Here is a 17,435-nt window from a genome sequence, read left to right as displayed (position 1 = left end):
GAGAGAGAGAGAAATTACATAAAACCATTAAATTCGTTGACCATTGTATGGCATTGTTAAGCTCGAGTGTCACTCGAGTTGAGGTGGGGAAATGATACAGAAAAAGACAAAGGGAAGAATTTTCTTTTGAAATTAGTTATCGTATTATTACTACTTCTATTATTATTATTATTATTATTATTTGAAAATATAATAAAACACGTGCATCTACCATAAAAATTCTCTCATCTCAGTAAGAAAGAGGAATTATCCTTACAAGTGAAATGGAAAGGTCATTTTCATCTCTTTAAAATACGACCATTATGAATTTTGTAATTAAAGTTTTATTATTATTATTATTATTATTAAATAACTGAAATTATCAATAAACATTTTACATACTAGTACCATAAAAATTCTTTCATCTTGGTAAAAGAGAGAGAGAGAGAGAGAGAGAGAGAGAGAGAGAGAGAGAGAGAGAGAGTGTTTTATCTCTCTCTGTTCTCTCAAAAAATACTTTATAACGCTTCCAGCGAAAGAGAGGAGGGAGTTAACACTATGATCCATTATTATCTGTGTGGCAGAGAGAGAAGAGAGAGAGAGAGAGAGAGAGAGAGAGAGTTAACCTTAATTAAAAGTGACGTGGATAGATTCGTATGTATTGTATTTCTTTAAAATACTATCACATATGAATTTTGTAATTACAGTTATTATTATTATTATTTGAAAGTATTAAAAACAAATAGTACAAGTACATAAAAAATCTCGAGTCTCAGTAAATGAGAGAGAGAGAGAGAGAGAGAGAGAGAGAGAGAGAGAGAGAGAGAGAGAGAGAGAGAGAGAGAGAGAGTCAGGACCAGTGATTGCAACACGTGAGCTCTGCCCCCAACTTCTTCCCCATCCTGCTGTCACAGAAACTTGAATATATCTGACTTTTAGTTTTAGTACCTGAATCTGGAGAAAGGTTACTGGAAGTTACTTGAAGAAGACTGGGGTTTCCTTCATTCTTCCATAATTTTTTAAATATAAGCTAAAATCTTACTATTCACTATGTATTTTCTTTAATGAATTGATATTATTGCTGTATAAATAAATTAATAATATTTGAAAATAGTAAATCATTTATTATCATACTAAAAAAACATACTACATCATGTAGTAGAGAGAGAGAGAGGAGAGAGAGAGAGAGAGAGAGAGAGAGAGAGAGAGAGAGAAAGTGTGCTAAACTATAAAGGATTCTTATCTTATCATAGTATGAATGTAAAGCATCGTAAATTGGAGCGTCGGAGCGTCAGCGTCGTAACCTCGGAACAAGCGTCATAACCCAGGGCGGATTTTCAATGAATATTTAAGAAAAGCGTCGTAACCTCGGAACGTCGTAAGCCGACCCGTCGTAACCCGGGGGACCGCCTGTATGTATATATATATATATATATATATATATATATATATATATATATATATACACATATATATACACACACACACACACACACACTATATATATATATATATATATATATATATATATATATATATATATATTGAGGGGGGGGGGGATAATATGTAATATATGATAATATATATATATATATATATATATATATATATATATATATATATATATATATATATATTATATATATATATATATATATATATATATCATATAGTATATATATATAATATATATATAATATATATAATATATATATATATATATATATATGTATGTATGTATGTATATATGTATTTTTCTTAACTATACAAACCTTAGGTCCTTTAACAATAGGAATGTAGCTTGCGGCAGCTGGAACCGGTTGTAAGCTTTGAACAAGGGAGTACGGTAGTTAACTGCTTGTCCGACAGTCCCTCGCACCGCGCGAACTGGGAGGGGTGAAGAATTACTTTGCTTTAGCCCAGGAAAAAACAGAGTAGTGGCATGAGGTGGGACTAAGTGTAAAGGACCTCAGGTTTGTATAGTTAGGAAAAATACATTTTACAAAACAAAATTGTTATTTGTTCCGATACGTAATACAAAACCATCGGTCCTTTAACAATAGGAAGACTCACTTCTTGGTGGGTGGAATCTGAGTAATGAACAGACTGGTGTTCGTCCAACCTTGGTTCCCTCCCTGGTCGTAAGAAAGAGCAGAGGGAGGGATCCTAGCCTCTGCCCAATGATCGGGGTATGTACCGCAGGATCAATGGTCAGACCCCTGGACCTGAGTACTAGAGGAGGGCCAGCGTATCTCTTAAAACTAGCAAGCAAGAACTTGTTCCTATTGCAAGAGGCAAATATGAAGTCATGGGTTTGTCTCTTGTTGGCTTGTTCCACTTCCCCCCCCTTTGTTGGGGGAGAGGTGGATAATCACTCCTATCCCTAATGAAAGGGGTAGGATGGAGCTCGGTCGAGTAGCTTACCTGCAATCGCGCCTCCTGTTCCAGCGTAGTGACGACCGCGTCCCTCTGCCCACAGGTAGAGGGGGGAAAAAGAAAAATGGGATGAAGAGAAGCCATTCACACTCCTCATTCCTCACCATTCATGCCAGTCACACTATTCACCTCCATTCAGCAGTCACAAGGATACGATGCTGTTCTGTCCGCTTGGGTGCTGGGTAAGCTACACAACTTGTTGAGCAGCCACTACGGGTCCCAAGGAAAAGGTGTCCAAGGACCTGTGGGCTATATCCCGAAGGTAGAAGGAGGTGAAGGTGGTCTGGTTGGTCCAGACCCCCGCCTTTAGGACCTGCGCCATGGAGAAGTTCTTACGGAACGCAAGGGAAGGACCAATACCTCTGACTTCGTGGGTCTCGGATGAAGGGTACGGGTGTCGTCGCTACCATCAGCTTCGTACGCCCTCCTGATCACCTCACGCAGCCAGAGAAGAAAGTGTTCTTGGATACTTGTCTTTCTTGGTCACCGTGCTAACAAAGAGGCGTCGACACACAGGCCTGAGGTGCCAAATTCTATTCAGATAGCGCCGTAGCGCCCTCACAAGACAAAGCAGCATCTCATCCGCATCGTTGTCGGTAAAGTCCAATAGGGAGGGGATCGTGAAAGACTAACCGATCGTCAGGGACCGAAGGATTCTGAGTCTTCGCTACGAAGTTCGGGACAAAATCGAGCGTCACAGATCCCCATCCCCTGGTATGCTTGACGTCGAAGGATAGGCCATGAAGTTCCCCTACTCTCTTCGCCGATGCCAGGGCCAGCAAGAAGAGGGTCTTGAGGGTCAGATCCCTGTCTGACGACTCTCGGAGTGGCTCGAAGGATCTTCGAGTCAGACTCCTAAGACGAGTCACATCCCACCCCAGGGGCCCCCTGAGTTCCTTGGGTGGGCAAGACCTCTCGAAGCTCCTCATTAGCAGGGAGATCTCGAACGAGTTCGAGATATCCACTCCCCTCAGTTTCAGGACTAGGGCCAAGGGGGCCCTGTATCCCTTGACCTGTGGGGACGGAGAGGAGATTCTTCTCGGCGAAGAACACGAGGAAATCCACTACCTGCTGAAGAGTGGTCTCGAGAGGAGATAGACTCCGTCCTACGACACCGCCCACACGAAGACGGCCCACTTTCCCTGGTACACAGCTGCAGAGGACTGTCTGATGTACCCAGCCATCTCTGTTGCTGCTCGGCGAGAAAAGCCTCTCGCTCGCAAGAGATGGTGGATAACAGCCAGCCATGAAGACGAAGGGACTGGACTGACTGGTGGTACTGTTTCACGTGTGGCTGGACGAGAAGGTTGTGTCAAGGGGGACTCTCTCGGTGCTTCCGCAAGCAGAGCCAGCAGGTCCGGATACCGGAGCCACCAGGATCAACCGGAGATTCGGGGTGACCAGCACTCGGCTGATCACCTTGCGAATCAGACAGAACGGGGGAAAAGCGTAAACGAAGAGGTTGTCCCATGGGTGTTGAAGAACGTCCTCTGCAGCTGCCCATGGGTCCGGCACAGCCGAGTAGAAAACCTGAAGTTTCCTGTTGTGCCGGGTGGCGAACAGATCTACGACTGGACGCCCCCACATGTTAAAGAGGCTTTCTGCCACGTCTGGGTGTAGGGACCACTCGGTCCCTATCACCTGATCCCGACCGCTGAGCTTGTCCGCTACTACATTCCTCTTGCCTGGAATGTAGCGGGCTGACAGCTCTACTGAGTGAGCCACGGCCCACTCGTGCACCTGCAACATCAACTGGTGCAACGGGAGGGACGCTAGGCCCCCGTTTGTTGACGTATGCCACTACCGTAGTGTTGTCGCATATCAACACCACCGAGTGCCCCATCAGACGGTCCTGGAACTCTTGGAGAGCGTAGAACACTGCCTTGAGCTCCAGAACGTTGATGTGAAGGTGCTTGTCATGACGATCCCACACGCCTGCCAGCCAGCAACTCCTCCAGGTGTGCGCCCCATCCCTTGGTTGATGCGTCTGAAAACAGCAACATCTCAAGGAGGGTGGTGTGCGGAGAGGCACTCCTCTTACGAGTTTCCTGTCGTCCAGCCACCAGGCTAGGTCCTGCCTCACCTCCTCTGTGAAGGACACAGGGATGTACACGGCGGGTCTCTTGCCTGTGACCAAACTCTCCCTTAGTCTCGTCTGGAGAGACCCGCATGTGAAGACGCCCATGAGGGACTAACTTCTCGAGTGACCGACAGGTGGCCGATCACAATCTGCCACTGCTGAGCTGGTCTTGTTCTGCCGAGACAGGAACTGGTTTGGCTGGCCTCCCTGAATCTGCTGATCGCGAGTCTGCGGGGAAGACTCGCCCTGCTACCATATCGATCAGCATACCCAGGTACTTCATCCTCTCCTTGGGTTCGAGGTCTGACTTCTCGAAGTTCACCACGATCCCCAGATTGCGGCAAAACTCGAGGAGCCGATCCCTGTCCCGTACCAACTGCGAGTAGCAGCTCGCCAGGACTAACCAGTCGTTGAGATACCTCAAAAGACGTATCCCTGACGAGTGGGCCCAAGCAGAACACAGAGTGAACACTCGCATGAACACCTGTGGGCGGTTGAGAGACCGAAGCAAGTGCCACTGAATTGGTACACTGTCCCGTCGAGGATGAAGCGGAGGTACTCCTGGAGGACTGATGAACGGGTAATCTTGGAAATACGCATCCTTCAAGTCCACCGAAAGAATGAAGTCGTTCTCCCTGATGGAGTCGAGCACAGAGCGTGCCCTATCCATCGTGAACTGAGACTGGCGAACGAATTGGTTCAGAGTAGAGAGATCTATCACCGGGCGCCAGCCCCCCGAAGACTTCTCCACCAGGAAAAGACGGCTGTAGAAGCCCGGTGACCGATCCCATACGATCTCCACAGCTCCTTTGCTCAGCATGGCCTGAACTTCCTGCTGAAGTGCTACGTCCTTGGAAGATCCAGGTACGTAGGTCTGAAGGTGGACCAGGTTGGAGGTGAAAGGTGGCCGAGACTCGGAGGGTAGTAGATACCCCTCCAGAAGGACGTCTACTATCCAGGTCTCCGCTCCATAGCACTGCCATGTTGCCCAATGGCTTGCCAGGCACCCCTCCAACTTCCAGCAGCAGGTGAGGGGGAACGCCGTCCCTAGTGTTTTCCACCTCTCTTAGACTTCTTCTTCCCAGCTCCCTCTCGGGAGAAGGATGGCTGGGAGGAGGGCTGGTGACGGTCGCTCCTAGAAGAAGTCGAAGGCAGAGTCTTTCCTCTGGGCTTCGATGATGTGATCGCCTTGGCCGCAGAGGAAGTGCTAACCAAGCTCTTGGGCTTGGCCGCAGTAACTCGAGGCTGCCCAGACGCCTTCGAGACTGCCTGGTGGACTAGACGGTCACTGTCGTCAGTGCGCCGTCGCTCCACCGCAGCGTTCACCATCTCTCCTGGGAAGAAAGCGGAGGAACTCCGCATCAGTCCGTTGCGAAGACACAGAGCCACCTCACGCTCAACCGCCCTGGTCACTCGGGTAAGGACTGCGTCCCTACGCCTCAAGACCAGGTGGCCCACAGGGGTTTGCCGTCTGGTGGGGCGGGTTGGTAGGAGATGGCCCTACCTCTAGACTGGCACAGTCTCCCGAAAGCCGGATCACCTTCAGGAGTGATATTTCCTGAGGTGGCCGCGACCTTAGACACTGTGAGGGACCACAGGCCTAACCAGGAGACTGCTTGGAATGCCGCCATGGCGGTCGATTCCAAGGCGAGTGCCTCTTGCTGCGAGAACCATAAGTTCTCCGACAGGAGCTGCTGCAGAGACACCCCCGGAGTTAGCCTAGCTAACTCCGGGTTAACCTGTTTGGGCGGCATAGAGGGTCCCTCGATGGCACGTAGAATCTCCTCTGTCCGCAGTAGAGGCGAGGAAGTAGTCTTGGAAGACCTGCCAGACCGTAGCGAACCCTCCTGTCCGGAGACGAGAGAGTCCACCTGGCCTAGCACCGAGTCAGCCAGATCCGATCACGGCAGACCCACTGTCGTCTTGGGTCCCTTCTTAGGACCCCAGAACGACTCAAGCCTAGGGGTAGGCTCAAAAGGTGGGAGCAGCGATCCTTCCCTGAGGTCGTTGTGCTGACAAATCAGCGCAATAACCTCTGCATCTCGGGAGTGACTGCATCTCTTGGAGTAGGACTGTCAAGTCCCTCCAACAAGAGCGCCTCCTCCCGAGACCCTCCTCCTTCAGAGGAGGAACTGCAACAGACCCCTCCCGGTCTCCTCTGGCCACTTGCGCATACGACCTGGTTGGTCCTAAGACCGTGCCAGGCTTGTAAGGCGTTGTGTTGGGACCGTGAGGAGCGTGCTCCTCACGATCACTCCAGATCGCCTTGCTCTTCCCGGCGCAGCCCGAGGAAGTTGAAGGGATTGGAGAGGCAGACCTGATGCTCCCCCCTTGCCCACCGGCCGGCAGAACTGGTGTGATTGGGGGGCTGCAGGCCTGGTCGAGCGGCTCTAGTCCCGAGCGTCAGAGGAGCTGCTGCTGGTCCCCCTACCCGCCCGGTCCCGGTGGGAGCGGCGGTCAGGGGACTGGCAGAGTCCGCTGTCGCGGTGGGGGCGGGGCCTGTCCTCACGGCGCGTTGAGCTGCTGGCCGGTTCCGGCAACCGAGGGGACCTATTCCTTGCCTCAGCCCGTGGCCGGTCTGGGACCGTCGCGTCAACCCTGGGTACCTGCGTATTGCTACAAGAGCGATCGCTGGTCTGGCGGGAGTCACCTGAGCGACTCTCACCAGTCTACCAGTCTTCTGCTCCGTGCCTCGGTCCTGGCACCGAGCGAACTCGGAAGCCTGGACTTTGGCTGTACGGTCACCCGCGGGCGACCGCACATCCGGTACCTCTCGCGAACGAGAGGCCGAGACGGAACCTAATGTAGCAGCAGAGCCCCTAGCACAGGGTGAGGAGGTACTGGTGTTAGCCGGTACCCCTCTGGTCCCCGCCTTCTTCTTCCTTGCGGAAGGAGAGACGGCCCCGCTCCCGAAGGAGCAGGAGGACCAGCGGAAGACCCCCCCGTCCCACCGGAGTGAGACGGGCCCTTAGAAGTTCCCGAAGGAGACTTCTTGGGGGGGAGGAGGCAGCCTTCTCCTTCCTCGCCCGTGAAGCCTTGGAAGTTGAAGGGGAAGAGGCGGCAGCAGACGACAACGAAGACGACGATGAAGACGACGACGGCACCTTCCTCCTCTTTTTGTCAGCTTCCTCAGGACAGTCGTCAGGTCCTCCATCCAGGACGGAGCTGGGCAATTGCCGAAGCAACACGGCCCCCAGCTGCACCTGTCCGGAAAAGGACCCACCTGTGACTGGAGCAACAACACCACGGGCAGGAACGATGTCAGCAGGGGCTGGTCCAGGTACGGCAGGGAACATCAGGAGGCGGGGCAGTGGCCAGCGGCATCCTGGGTACTGGTGAGGCAGGTCAAGGGGCGAGCTCTTGGGGCACCGGAAGTCGACGCTGAGGCGAGAGCGGCGAACCCGGGCAGCGGTGTTACGACCCTCCTCGGAATGCCAGGAAGCAGCGCCTGAACCGCAGCTGAAGGGGTTATCAAGGTTATATGCTGCGTATAAACCAGGTGAGAAGGGGTGGCATACCCTGGGGTCGAGACGGTGGTGGTGGTGGTGGTTACCGGACCATGTGTAACCGGAGCAGAGCCACTCACCAGGTGATGCAGCAGCCCCCGAATACTCGGATGTCCCCTGGAGACCCAGTGAGCACTACACCTGGCTGAGGTCGTCGCCCGCGGCAGGAGCACCTGAGGAGGCAAAGGTGCCCCTTTCCCCCCCGAGCGAATGGAAGACCCCGGAGTTACAATCTGAATGTAAGGGGCGACCTCACCCTTTCCTCCCACGCACGACGGATCGGGCGAAGAGGGCGAAGAGAAGGAGCGAGAAACCCCCCCCCATATAGGGAAAGGAGCCATACGTGGGAGCTGAGATGGAGGGAGGAAAGAAGACGACATGTCCGTGACCAGGGGAGTAGCTGGAGAACTTTCCGATGACTCCCTGGCAGGCTTACGTCGCTTCTTCCTCCCCTCATATTGCGCCCACTGCTCCTCCGACCACTAAACACAAAAATCACAGGGCTCGGTGCGGGAGCATTTGCACCCCCGACACCGAGCACACAAATCATGAGGGTCAACCTCCAAAAAGGAGCGGAAGGCCCAACACTTACGGCCCTCCACACCAGGGCAGGTTCTGCGGTTGACAGGGGGCGTGGGGAACTCTCCAGCTCACGATCCATGAATAATGGCAATAAAATACAAAAAGCACAATTACTTACAGTATTTCACACAGTCACACTAGAAAGCAAAACCAAGATTTTTGGGGAGAAACAAAGCATACGACTAAAAGGCTGGCAGAGAGAGGTGGAGAAACACGTCTGTCACCGGCCCACCCAGCGCACAAGCCGAAAGCAAAGTGATTCTTCCCCTCCCAGTCGCAAGGTGCGCTGACTTCTTGGACAAGCAGTTAACTACAGTACTCCCTTGTTCGAAAGTTACGACCGGGTTCCAGCCTAGCGGCAGTTACATTCCTATTGTTAAAGGACCGATGGTTTGTATTACGTATCGGAACAAATAATATCTATCTATCGTATTCTATATAATTAGGTATTATATACACACACCCATACATATCAGATGTTTTTTTTATTTTACATAAGTTGGCTTAAACAATTACCATACCTTATTAAAAGCCTGTTCTCAAATGAAACACCTCTTCATACAGTCTCACCTATTAAACATCTTATTAGAATCTTTGGTTTCCTTCTCTTCTGGTGCTTCTGCTACTTCAAATTTATTGGTCAATGCTAAACATACTTCCATTCTACCCAATGTCACTGAACCTGAGCCTGTGACAGAATCTGAAAAAAACAAAGAAACTTATCAAAGTGAAATCTAGTTTATAAGAAAAATTTTATGCAATTCTATGAATTTTAATGTGAAAAAATAGAAATACTGTATACTACCAAAATGTGTTAATATCAAAGATGATCACAGATCTTGAAAATGGAACCTGACTAATGGGTGACTCAGATCATAAAGTGGCACCTAGTTGGAGTCTTGGAAGAATTCATTTAAAAGTATGTGACCCTCTAGAAAACACTTTTCTTGGAGCAATTAATTACCCTACAAGATACAGTAGAGGGTTTCTATCAGAATTCTTGGTGAATATGGACATTAAGTAAGTTGCTGGCTGAAAAAGTCTGACACCATATGATCAAAATAACATTTTATAAGTAATATGCATTTTCCTACATATGCAAACCAGAACCTTTGATGTAGAACTATTCTTCAGTACAAACTGGAATCTGTCATTGCAACTTGGTAAAAAAAAAATGGATTGTTAAGGGGAGATTGGGGAAACATCCAAACTCATTACCAACACAATAAACACTTTCCTTCTACAGCAGGGACAAAGTGGGGTTGCTGAGATTGGAAATGTCTTGAAAGGACCATTTTGTTCAAACTATTTGGCCCTGGCAAGTAAACTGATCTGCCAGGGAATTACTCTTTCCTGGGTGTACCTGGCTCATATGTCAACGGTCCAAAGAGCCACCCACTCACACATCTGTAAGGCTTTTTGGCACACGGAGTGGGACAGTATCCCATCTTACTTTTTGATATACACCGCTGTTGCAGCATTGTCACCCAAGACCACCAATAAGTGTACTTATATGTCTAATAGACATGCATTGTCAACCATGGTGCTTGCATCTCTAAGACGTTAATATGTAGGTGTAAGAAGTATTGAGTCCAGTACCCTGGACTTATAAAGATATCTGAGAATAGGACATCTGTAGAAAGGGAGAGCTCAAGAGGAATTCCCTTTAAGAATGTTGGAGTTATAGTGCCACCAAGCTAGATCCTGCTTCATGTCCAGGTTTAGAAGAATTATAAGGTGAGGCAAGTCTTTCAGGGTAGACTGGTTGTTTCATTGCCACTGGAGAGAGAGTGAAGGTGACTGCAATTTGTCCACACAAAAAGTGACCCAGAATTACTTGCCACTGCCAAGCTGGTTGTTCCTTTTTCTATAAGAATTTGGCTGTGACTTCTTTGAGGTTGTCCAGCTGGGAAACAGCTAGGAAGGCCTTCACTGCTATAGTGCCCAGAAGCATCCCCAATACTTGATCTGTTGCTTGTGGGTAAGATTAGACTTCTGTCTATTTATCATAACACTATGACCAGAAGACATGTTTGTCCCAAAGGAGGCTCCTTGGAAGAAGTGAGAACAACCAAATTGTTCAGATAATGTAGGACAGAAATGCCTTTCATATGATCCAGGCAGACACAAGGTGAACACCTGCATAAACACCTGAGGGGTTGTTGCCAGACTGAAGCATTACACCTAGAATTGGAAGACCATTCTGCTGCAAGTGGAGGAACTTTCTCAAGTTACAGAAAATTCACGGAATATGAGTGTTTAGACTTGGTGAAAAAAATACTAGTAAGCTCTCAAACACTAGAAAGATCTCAAACTCTACAAAGATATAAAATTATTGTAATAAAAAATAATTACTGGATTTGAAAAGTAGAAAAATTGCATTCCAAAAATAAGTCATTAGAATTTGTGTAAATTAGTGAAAAATCGCAGATAAAGAATGGAAATCCTCTGGGAAAAAATGACTGAACACAAAGTACAGTAACAGTGGCAGTTAGTATGACACCTTACTGAAAGGTGAAAAGTGATAAATCAAGTATTAATACTACAAGCACACTATATGAGAAAGAAGCTAAAAGATAAGGAAATGGGTAGATGAAACAAATGAATAGTGCATCATAATAACAGCAAAATTGTGCCATTCTTGGCAGAGGACAAAAACAAATCTGCTCAAAATGAGGCCATAGTCAGGAATGACATGATACCTATATAAGTTTGGTGTGACTGAGAGCAATTAGCACAGAAGGCGGCTATTAACGACAAATGAGATTTTGAAAAGGTGTGACCACAGAATCTTATGATCCATTGCCAGAGAACAGAGGCTGGAGTACAGACAGATCGTAAAGACTAAGATGGCTTGAACACGCAATGAGAAAGGGTAAGGAATAGTAAAGCAGTAGATATAGAAGCAGCACAATGGAGCATATGAAAGGTGCAGAAAAGTGACTACATCTAACCCCATTAAAGGAAGTGCAGACATAAAAATGTTCATCAAAAAGATAAATACATTTTTCTCGTATGGAAAATGGACCTAGAGAGGATTTTTCATGCTAATGTACACATACTGATATATTTTAGATAAAAAATGTCTTCTAGATTTGGGACACCAAAAGTTACAATATTTTTCCTTCATGTTTGATATAAATGACTTTGTAGCTCTTATGGAGATAAAGGTAAAAAATTATCTTCTGTGGATCAATTAATTCTTACCCACAACTCCAACCAGTGAATTAACAGAAGGTCTTTCTCCAAGGTCAGAAAGCAGGACATGTAAATGGTCACTGCTGTCAGGTGCCAAAATCTCTTCATGGTCTAGCAACAGCTGATGAGTTTCACATATCTCCTGTAAAAATAATTACACCACAAATAGTAATTTCCAAGGTTAAATGGTTTACATAGATAGATCATAGACTACACTCAGCAGAATATACCTCCTCAACATATAATTTTATGTTTGTGTTAGTTTTCTAAATAATAACTTCAATTTAAAATCTGCTAAAAGGAACAATTAGTATGTGCTACTCTCTACACTTACTGTAACAGCAAGGACTCTTAAATTTTTTTTAATACTATAGGACTGATACTAGGAATATTTTTTGTAATTTCATACAAAATAATGATTATTGATATAAATTATTTTTACAATGAAATGAAGTTTTATATATACTTACTCAGTAATTACTAAGCTATGAGTTTCTAATTGATGGTAGCTTAAATTTGGAAATTTGCGGTAGCAATAGCCTTTTGTTTATGTAGGAGACAGACACTGCCCACTTTCAGGGTAAGAGAGGAACAACTCAGCCAAAAGCTCAAATTAGTTTTACTGCTGGTAAAACTTAATTTATCATAAAAATATCATTTTTATGTACCCCACCCAGTAATTACTTAGCTGAATCCATTTGTGGGTGGAGGGATTCATAGACATAAATTACCTCAAAACATTAAAAAAAAAAAAAAAACCCTTTAATGAGATGAGAGCCTAACCTGGTAAGAGAGCTGCGGCAGGGAGATGCTGCCTCTGGTTGGTGCTCATCAACACCACGTACAGTGGTGTGGTAGTAAAGCTAGGATCGCCTCTACTGAAGTGGGTACATCACAGTGAAGGGCTAGTTTGATCACTTGAAGCAAGACAAACTTTGCAACGCTGGATATAAAGGATCAACAACAAAGCGAAAGCTATATTAAACATATTTGTCCCTGCCCAGGGCACAGTGCAACAAAAAACATAACCACCATAAACTCTGCCACCTCAACCACATAAAAAATTAAACCACAAACACACAATAAAAACTGGTGGGCACTCTAGGTACTCAGTACCCTTCAGGCTCCCCAAGGGCTAAAAACACCATATTTCAAGGCGATGAGGAAGAGACAAAAGACAAGCTTCCTACACTTCCTCTCTGAACACTATGGCAGCCACAGACAATGGTCCTAATGTGCTGCAATTATTGTAAACCCTTTCAATGTCTTGTAAATAGCACATGATGAACACCGACTTGCATCTCCAGTTGGTCGTTTGTAAAATCAAAGTGAGACAAAAATTATGTCTATAGCCCAAAGATCGTAAGCCACTGCTCTAACATGATGGGCTTTTACCTTCAAGACATAAAATGTCTTCATCACTTTGGGAGTAAACCTTCAAAATATGGTCTTAAGAAGAATTAAATAGCATTCCTAGACAAGGGCCTAGATTGCTACCTGGCCCTCTGACTTTTTCTGTTCTTTGTAGATATGTAATACCTAAGGGCCCTCATGGGGCACAGGACGCTTTCCACTTTCTCAAAGCCTAAGATGTCCGAAAAACTTCTGATGGTAAAGAAGTGAGGCTAGGGATGAGACAGATTCTCATTCTTTGCAAGAAAACCCAGAATGAGAAAAAAAATCCCAATTTGTTGAAAATTGTATTTTTCCTAACTATACAAACCTGATGTCCTTTAACAATAGAAATGGTATTCAGCGGCAGCTGGAACCGGTTGTAAGCTTCGAACAAGGTGGTTTGGTAGTTAACTGCTTCTCCGACAGTCTGTGGTCCCGCACGACTGAGAGGTGAGGATTCACTTTGCTTTAGGCCCAGGAAACAGAGTGAGGGGTGGCATGAGGTGGGACTGTGTGTAAAGGACCTCAGGTTTGTATAGTTAGGAAAAATACAATTATCGACAAATTGTGATTTGTTCCGATACGTCATACAAACTATCGGTCCTTTAACAATAGGAAGACTCACTTACTGGTGGGTGGAATCTGAGTCTTATGAACAGACTGTTGTTTGTCCGACCTTGTTCCCTCCCTGGTTGTAAGAGCAGAGGGAGGGATCCTAGCCTCTGCCCAGCTGATCGGGGTATGTACCGCAGGATCAGTGGTCAGACTTCTGGACAAAATTCATAAGAGGGAGGCAAGCATGCCTCTTATGAATAGCAAGCAAGAACTAGTTCCTACTTCAAGAGCCAATATGAAGTTATGAGTTTGTCTCTTGTTGGCATTCACTCCCTCCCTTGTTAGGGGAGTGGTGGATAACTGCTCCTATCCCTACTGAAAGGGATAGGATGGAGCTCAGTAGTGTAGCTTACCTGCATCAGCCTCCTGTCCAGCGTAGTGACGACTGCGGTCCTTGCCCACAGGTAGAGGAGAGAAAAGAGGAGGAAGAGAAGCCAGCCACACTCTCTTGCACTCGTCCATTCATGTAGTCACACAAGGATACGATGCTGTTCTGTACGCTCGGGTGCTGGGTAAGCTACACAACTTGTTGAGCAGCCACCACGGCTCCCAGAGAAGGTATCCAAGGACCTGTGGGCGATATCCCAAAGCTAGAAGGAGAAGTTCTTGCGGAACGCAAGGGTTGGACCAATACCTCTGACTTCGTGGGCTCTCGGACGAGGGGTACGGGTGTCGTCACTCCTATCCGCAGCATACGACCTCCTGATTACCTCACGAAGCCAGAATGAAAGTGTTTTCTTGGACACCTTCTTGGTAACCCCGGTGCTAACGAAGGGGCGTCGACACTCAGGCCTGAGGTGCCGAGTTCTCTTCAGATAACGCCGTAGCGCCCTCACAGGACAAAGTAGCATCTCATCCGCATAATTATCGGTGAAGTCCTTCAGGGAGGGGATTGTGAATGACTCGAAAGAAAGACCATGAAGTTCCCCTATTCTCTTCGCCGATGCCGGGGCCAGCAAGAAGAGGGTCTTGAGGGTCAGATCCCTGTCTGACGACTCTCGGAGTGCCTCGAAGGGTCTTCGAATCAAACTCCTAAGGACGAGAGTCACATCCCACCCCAGGGGCCTGAGTTCCCTGGGTGGGCAAGACCTCTTGAAGCTCTTCATTAGAAGGGAGATCTCGAACGAGTCGGAGATATCCACTCCCCACAGTTTAAGGACTAGGGCCAGGGCGGCTCTGCAGTCTTTAACTGCGGAGACGGAGAGGAGCTTCTCTCAGTGAAGGAAGACTAGGAAATCCGCTACCTGCTGAAGAGTGGCTCTGAGAGGAGAGAGACCCCGTCCACGACACCAACCACAGAAGACGGACCACTTTCCCTGGTATACAGCTGCAGAGGACTGCCTGAGGTGCCCAGCCATCTCTGTTGCTGCTCGGCAAGAAAAGCCTCTTGCTCGCAAGAGATGGTGGATAACAGCCGGTCGTGAAGACACAGGGACCGAACCGACCGGTGGTACAGTTCCACCCTGCTGATCACCTTGCGAATTAGACAGAACGGGGAAAAGGCGTAGACGAAGAGGTTGTCCCACGGGTGTTGAAGAGTGTCCTCTGCAGCTGCCCATGGGTCAGGCACAACTGAGTAGAAAACCTGGAGTTTCCTGTTGTGCCGGGTGGCGAACAGATCCACGACTAGACGCTCCCACAGGTTAAAGAGCCTTTCCGCTACGTCTGGGTGAAGGACCACTAAAATCGGTTCCTATTAACCTGATTTCCAAATCAGCTCAAACCGAGTGAGCCACGGCCGACTCGTGCACCTGCAACGTCAACTGATGCAACTGGAGGGACATCAGACGGTCCTGGAACTCTTGGAGAGCGGGAAACACTGCCTTGAGCTCCAGGACGCTGATGTGACGGTGCTTGTTGTGATGATCCTACACACCCGCAGCCAGCAACTCCTCCAGGTGTGTGCCCCATCCCTCGGTCAATGCGCCTGAAAACAGCAACATCTCTGAGAGAGAGAGAGAGAGAGAGAGAGAGAGAGAGAGAGAGAGAGAGAGAGAGAGAGAGAGAGACGAGAGAGGGGAGAGAGAGAGAGAGAGAGAGAGAGAGAGAGAGGGGGCACTCATCTTACGAGGTTCCCGTCGCCCAGCCACTAGGCTAGGTCCTGCCTCACCTCCTCCGTGAGAGACACAGGAAAGTACAGTGGGTCTCTTGCCTGTAACCAACTCTCCTTTAGCCTCCACTGAAGAGACCGCAGGTGAAGACGCCCGTGAGGGACTAACTTCTTGAGAGACGACAGGTGACCAATCACGACCTGCCACTGCTGAGCTGGCTGCTCCAATAGGGACAGGAACCGTCCAGCTGCCTCCCTGAACCAGCTGATCCACAAGCTGCGGGGAAGACTCGCCCTGCTACCGTATCGATCAGCATGGCCAGGTACTTAATCCTCTGCTTGGGCTCGAGATCAGACTTCTCGAAATTCACCACGATCCCCAGGGAGCTCGCCAGGACCAACCAATCGTCGAGATACCTCAGAAGACATATCCCTACCGAATGGGCCCAAGCCAACACCAGTGATCACTTGCTTGAACACCTGTGGGGTGGTTGAAAGACCGAAACGAAGTCCCCTGAACTGGTACACCGTCCCGTCGAGGATGAAGCGGAGGTACTTCCTGGAGGACTGATGGATGGGTATCTGGAAATACACATCCTTCAGGTCCACAGAAAGCATGAAGTCGTTCTCTCTGATGGACTTGAGCACTGACCATGTCTTTCCATCGTGAACCGAGTCTGGCGAATGAATCGGTTCAAGGGAGAGAGATCTATCACTGTGGCGGCACCCCCCCCCCCCCCCCCCCCCCCCCCCCCCCCGCCCCCCCCCCCCCCCCCCCCATTTGTGTAGGAGGAACATGACTCCTAATATGCCATTGGTGGAGACTGAGCAATGCAGAATGGCAAGTTAGACCTCTCTGCCACAGGCCTGCAGAGCTGATGGAGCTAAAACCTTAACAATATATGATCCTTAAAGATTTACCACAAACCTAGCGGAGTTGCTGTGACACCTCACACCCAAAACACCACCATCAATATCCATGAAAAGGCGGTTCTTGATCCAATAAGGAGCAATAGCTCTGCAGCACAAGCCCCATCTTACTTAATTGAATGAACTTTGTTCACCCATACCTAAGAAAAACAATGCCCATACAACTATTCATAATATACCATAATTAAAACAAAAGTAGAGTAACATATTACCAAGTATGAAATCCAACACACATGGTTCCCTACTTACCCAACATGGGGGTCAATAATGAGAACCTCATCCGTAAAACATAAGGGGAAGGCAAGGAGAAATCTCCTATGCTGAAACTATAGGTGCTGGTGTACGGCAGTCTTCCTACTGGATTTCAATGGCCCTCCAGAAGTTCCAAGTGAACACACAGCTACACCACCACTGCGCCACCAAAACTTGATGGCTAGAGAGAGATACTGATGAAAACATACCATAGATGTAGCAGCTGCTCTGATAGTGTAGTTTCACTTTCATAAGGAGGCATTCCTCAGGATACAATGCATGGTGTGCTTCCAGGATTAAGGCTTTAATAAAGAAAGCCATGGTATTCTCAGACATAAGAACACCTCAGGAGTCTGCACAGTGCATAGGTTCCTACACTGCTTTAATCCAGAATAGCTTAACACAAGCCAGC

The 17,435-nt window shown here is 47.8% G+C and overlaps 1 protein-coding gene across 1 annotated transcript in view; it reads right to left on the bottom strand.

The window, feature by feature from the left end:
• Nucleotides 1-17,435, bottom strand: part of LOC135213845 (ras GTPase-activating-like protein IQGAP1) — an 88,725-nt gene that overhangs the window by 18,234 nt on the left and 53,056 nt on the right. The window contains exons 5-6 of the mRNA XM_064247948.1: nt 11,791-11,923; nt 9,154-9,283 (exon numbers count right to left, since the gene is read on the bottom strand). Coding sequence (XP_064104018.1) covers nt 9,154-9,283; nt 11,791-11,923 — 263 coding nt within the window. The remainder of the gene's footprint in view (nt 1-9,153; nt 9,284-11,790; nt 11,924-17,435) is intronic.

Source organism: Macrobrachium nipponense, chromosome 43 (genome assembly GCF_015104395.2).
Source record: "Macrobrachium nipponense isolate FS-2020 chromosome 43, ASM1510439v2, whole genome shotgun sequence".
Classification (NCBI taxonomy): domain Eukaryota; kingdom Metazoa; phylum Arthropoda; class Malacostraca; order Decapoda; family Palaemonidae; genus Macrobrachium; species Macrobrachium nipponense.
The sequence above is the reverse complement of the archived record's forward strand: the minus strand, read 5'-3'. Positions and strand labels throughout refer to the sequence as shown.